The following is a 5703-nucleotide window of genomic DNA, read 5'->3' as shown; positions in this document are numbered from 1 at the left end:
ATATATATATATATATATATATATATATATATATATATCAAGAATATATATAGAATATATATAGAAATGAAGAATGACTCTTATTATATCAAAATGCTACAATTATATATTTTTTTTAAATTAATTATTATTAAAGATTTTATTGTTTTGAAAGATTGTTATATATTTGTTATATATTTAAATTAATTAAAATTAAATTAATATATAACTTTACTTTAAAAGGTTACTCTACTCCAAAATTGTCCAATTTTCTTGAGAGAAAAATTGAGTTATTTTAGAAATTAAATCATTCTCTTACCATACGTGCCATAAATTGGGAAAATGCATCTTGCTGATTGCTGTCCGATGATTGAGTAGTTGGTACACTGGAATTGGTGCCAGTCGTGTTCGGTGTTGTGGGTGCAGGTGGAACCGTAAGGCCCATACTAAAACACACATTTGTACTTATTTAATCATGCACTATTAAAATATTAATTTGTAAAGCAAATGATATAACGAATATAAACTTAAACTTACTTTTTATATAAAGAAACTTTTTATATAAAGAACTTACTTCTCCACGAGTTCAGGAGCAACGGTGCGCAATTGTTCCATACCCCGCTGAATCTGCATAATGGCAGCTAAAGCGTCAGGGTTGGTGACGACGCTCTGTATCTGCGGATTTTGCATTTGTTGTATAAAGGCGGGCATCATCGCACGCATTTGCTCTTGCATCTGCGGATTACCACGGAGAAACGGATTTGCTGCAATTACCCGGCTGGCCATCGCTGGATCAGCCGCCATTGCTTCCAATATGGATCTCGTATATGGAGCATTCAGCATGTTTCGCATCAACTGTGGATTCTCTATCATCTGTGCCGTGAGACTCTGCATACCTGGTGAATCTAGCAGACCTCTGCCTTGATTTTGTTGTACCGTACCACTTGTACCGTCGTTCTGGTTTTGATTCCATGGGTTCGGCAACGGATCCCGATTTTCCTGACCCTGTTGTGGATTTTGCGAGTCCTGATTAGAACTGTTTTCCACTAGAGCGGCGAAAGGATTACGACCATTCGTTGCGGCTGCTAACATAGGCTCCTGAATATCACGATACATACGACGTAGAGCGCTATAACCACCAGGTATGCTTTCTAAATTAGACAAAGCTCGATCGTGCGAACGCATCAGTTCTTGCAGCATTGACGGGTTACGTGCCAATTCCATCGTTTGTCTGAAAATTAATTTTCATAAATAACATTGTGTAATATTGCACAATTGACAAATATATAGTTTCCAAATTGTAATTTAAAATATTGACTCTGCAATTAACTTAAAAATATAAATGAAAAACATCTCAAAGTTAAGAAATATATACCGCTGGAAAAACATTGTCATTGATTTTCAATTCAATCGAAAAGTACAAAAAGAAATTTGATTAGAAATAAATCTTTGATTTGAAATTGATTGAATCTTTAAATACTGCGCAATATATGTGATTCAAGCTTGAGAGAAGGATAAGAAAGAAATATTGTAATTTGACTATTGTATGCAAATTAGCTTTTAATTAAATTTTAATTACTGTTTAAGATTACCTACCGTAAAAGTTCAGGGTTATTCAACATGTGACTGATTTCTGGGTTACGTTGCATCAATTCTTGCATTTGGGGATTGGCGGTAACCAAATTACGCATATTCTCTGGATCATTCATCAAACTCTGAACCAATGGATTATCGAGCACTTGTCGCATCGTTTCTGGATTCGAGAGCAATTCCCGTTGCATGCGTTGCTGTAAGTCTATGAAATTAGCCGAGCCTAAGCCAAGAGACTCTAATCCCATCAATCCCCCTAAGCTCCCCAAACCAAATGGACTGGCACTAACATCAGCTGTAATTTATACATAATCATCAAATATTATACACTTCTTTGTGCAATATAAATATTTATGTTTGCAAATTTAAAACTGAAATATTCTTATTAAATAATCCTTAATTGTAACTATTAATCAAATTACATTGTAATTCTAAAAAAAAATTTAATCTAAGATTTATTGTATTGACAAATTTTTTAAGTTATAAATTAAATTTGTAAATTATTTTTGCATATTTTTTAGAAATTTTTAAAAATTTTTTACATTAAAATATTCACATGTGATCTGCAGCTCACAAAAAATTCCTTTTTTTATTCTGATAGTCATCTACATACAGAGGTATATTAATAATAAGAATGTTTAGAGAACATAGAATACTCCATGGTCCACATTCATGTTAAATGTTCCATAGTATCGCAGCTTAATTTTATCGCTGTATTCGATTAAATTCAAGTTGTGCTCGGTAGAATACCTTGTGGTCTCGAGGCCGAGTTGGACTCCTGATTCTGAGTAGTTGCAGTGCGTGGAGCCTTAATCACCAGATGCACCGCCAGACCGTCCTTGATGTTGTGAGTACTGAGGGTCTCATGATCCTTCATGATCTTGCCAGCGAAGATGAGGCACAGCTGATCAGATTGTGCGTTAAACTTCTTGGAGACTGCCTCCTTAAACTGCCGGCGTGTCCGAACGAAGAGGGAGGGGGGAGGAGGAGGGGAGGAGAGAAAAGAAAGAAACAAACACAAGATTAGAGATGCCAAACTAACCAAATCGGTTTGACAGCTGATGCTTGGCGTAATGCCAAGGGGGCGGCGATTAGACCGCGAACGGCAGAGAGAAGGTTCGCTGTCGCCATCGTCATTGCCCCGCACTTACTTCTTTTATCGTCGCATTCTCCTCAATCTCGACGGTCTGCTTTTCCTTCGGGGTTTTTACGTTGACGGTGATCTTTTTCGGACCACCCTCCTGCTGGCCTTCTGCCATCTTGGATCGGTAGATGACTCGTTACTTTCGACGCTCGCGCGATACTCGGTACGCGGTACGTGGTACGCTCGCTCACGCTCGGTCTATCTCGGTCTATCTCTCTTTGTCCTTTCCGCTTCTCTGTCTCTCCCCCTCGATCTCACGACCGCGGAATTGCGCACCGACGACACCGCGACACGATAGGACACGACACGACGCGACGGCGACGACACTCCCTCGCTCTCGTCCTCGCCCTCGCCACGCGATGCGATCCGCTAATCCGTTGAGTCCGTTCACCGTTGCTTACGCCCGACGCAACGGCGAGGAACTATTACAGAATATATAGTAGCGAAAAGCGAAACTCTCCCGATTCCGCTAATTTCTAGCTCCAGCGTGTACGAAATTCAACTGCGCATGCGCGAGCTAAAGCTCGTGGCACATGTATGTATACATACATTACATACAAAAACGTAAAGAGGGGAGCACAGACTATTGTAATAAGGAGCCCCGCACAATAAAAGGAATAGAGAACAAGAATTTCAACCTATCAGAAATCATGTATTGTGGAATACACAGTTTCTGATAGGTTGCAATTCTCTGTTCTTTGTTCCCTATTCCTTTTATTGTACGGAGCCCCTAATGCGTAACATAGACTCTTGTATAAAGCATAAGAAATTCAACCAATTAGAGTTCTTTATTTCATGGGAACAAAGGAAACAAAGAACTTGATTGATTCATTTCTTTATGCATTTAGCTGCTTTCATATACAGCGTAACTTGCGTAAGCATAAGGGGCTCCGCACAGGGAATAGAAAATAGAGAACAAAAATTTCAACCTATCAGAAATCAAGTATTGTGAAATACACAGTTATACTCATAGGTTAAAATTCTTATTCTTTGTTTTCTGTTCTCTTATTGTTCTGTTCCTTTTATTGTGCGGAACTCATAACTTGCGTCAACTAATCAAATTGTATCAAATTATAGGAGTGGTCGAGTGTCACTCTCATACGAATGCTTCGAAGCATTTGATTAAGCAAGAAGAAAAAAATTTTATTAATTGACCAATCAAAAAATGCTTTGAATTTAAGGAAGCCTTAAATATAAAACCTGACTCGTATTCATAATCAGGCCTTATATTTAAGGCTTCCTTAAGTACAAGGTCTGACTATGAATACGGGCATTAAGGCTTTTTCTATGCTAACTCTCGACACTCATTTTCGGCGTCAAAATAAGTCACGTGACAGTAATTGACAAATATCAAACATCAGTTTTGATCACTTGACTTATTTGACGCTGAAAATGAGTGTAGAATATCAACATAAAAAGGTATCTTTATTCTAGTTGAGACGATTTGATTGGTTGACACAAGTTACGCTGCATGTGAAAGCAGTCTTACGGCCAATATAAATGTCAATGCTATGATTATGCAGTTTGTCATTATGTGGGTAGTCCTTAAATTTACATGATTTTAATTGATAATTAAGAGAGCTTTCCAGCAAGAGACACAAATTGACACAAGAGTCATTCTGTCCTTGTTCAATAATCAATAAGAAACAAAGACGGAATGACTCTTGTGTCGATTTGTGCCTTTGTTGGAAAGTTTCTTAAATTTATCTTTAGATACCCTACGAATTATTTTATTGGCTGCTGAGCATCTAAAAATAAATTTAAGGAAGCGTTAAGTACAAGGACTGACTATGAATACGGACATAAGTAGCCTTTGTCCTCACAGAAAAAAGAATTCATAAATGAAGTGAAACATTGCGCATAATAGCAATAGTAATATTGAAAATAACCAATCAAATGTTTCCCAATACGTACTTTCCTATGTATAATAGATCTGGTTATAACCAACTAGAATAGCCAATGAAATGTTTCCCAAATTCAAATTGCGTATCCACGCAAGTGCTTCATCTTATTTCATCATGATTTTATTCATGTTATTTATCAAATATTAAACAAGAACAAATAATATGGCTGTGTTCAGCAGAGAAAACTAATCAGCGCTTAATGATTCTTTAATATGATTGGTTCCTAAACTCAACGAAGATCTAAAGGATCAATTATATTAAAGAATCACAACGCAGCCAATGTTCATGAAAATCATGGTGTAAGCAAACTAGCAAGCCTTGTGAGTAGTTGTGACTTGTGACTGTTGTGAGTTATGAGGGTCAGGTAGAACGCACCTGATGTCTTTGGTTCTGATCGTATTCGATTTTCGATTTTCGATTTCTCAAATTAAAGCCAATTGAAGAAGAAAAATAAAATTACATACAAGTTGATACAAATGTCGTGACGGTGACTCGTGACGCTCGTGACTCGTTGAAAATTCATATCGCTATAGGAAAAAATCCTATAAAGAAAAAATCGTCAAGAGAATCAACAAACTCCAAACATGGTAAGAGAACTAAAGAAATCGATGATTTTACCAAGGTAACCAGGGAAACGGCAAAAATCTTGCCAAAATTTGTTTCTCAAATGGAGAGTAATTAAGGTTAACAATTTAGCATGACACTGGATGACTTTTCAGTTTCAGTTCGGGTTTAACATGTTCCCGGAGATTCCACGGCCCTTCAACACTCAGTACAAATGCTTCTCAGTGTCGATGTTGCCTGGAACTTATCGTCAGGATGTCGAACGCGGCGGCAAGAGTGAGTACCAACTGGCAATTAGATGATAAGAAGAAGAACATTTTGCATTGATCTGTTTTTTTTTAGTAATCATGCCACCATCTGCATTGGAGCAGCTTACAAGGCTCAATATTATTTATCCAATGTTATTTAAACTAACCAACAAGAAAACAAATAGAATTACTCACTGTGGTGTACTGGAGTTTATTGCCGATGAAGGAAAAGTCTATTTGCCTTATTGGGTTAGTGAAGAAAACCTATATATAT

The 5703-nt window shown here is 37.1% G+C and overlaps 2 protein-coding genes across 2 annotated transcripts in view; one reads left to right on the top strand and one right to left on the bottom strand.

Annotated features, from left to right (window-relative positions):
• Positions 1–286: 286 nt before the first annotated feature.
• LOC105624632 (ubiquilin-1) lies at positions 287–2828 on the bottom strand. The gene is made up of 5 exons (XM_012205989.1): positions 2721–2828; positions 2320–2518; positions 1576–1864; positions 554–1210; positions 287–425 (listed from the first exon to the last, which is right to left on the bottom strand). Exons 1-5 carry the CDS (start codon positions 2826–2828, stop codon positions 287–289), a joined length of 1392 nt encoding a protein of 463 aa, XP_012061379.1.
• Positions 2829–5324: 2496 nt separating this feature from the next.
• LOC105624603 (ubiquitin fusion degradation protein 1 homolog) overlaps positions 5325–5703 on the top strand; it is a 1393-nt gene continuing 1014 nt past the window's right edge. The window contains exons 1-2 of the mRNA XM_012205958.1: positions 5325–5457; positions 5524–5702. Coding sequence (XP_012061348.1) covers positions 5325–5457; positions 5524–5702 — 312 coding nt within the window. The remainder of the gene's footprint in view (positions 5458–5523; position 5703) is intronic.

The sequence above is a fragment of the Atta cephalotes genome (assembly GCF_000143395.1).
Source record: "Atta cephalotes unplaced genomic scaffold scaffold00083, whole genome shotgun sequence".
NCBI lineage: Eukaryota > Metazoa > Arthropoda > Insecta > Hymenoptera > Formicidae > Atta > Atta cephalotes.
This window is presented reverse-complemented; position numbering and strand designations above follow the sequence as displayed.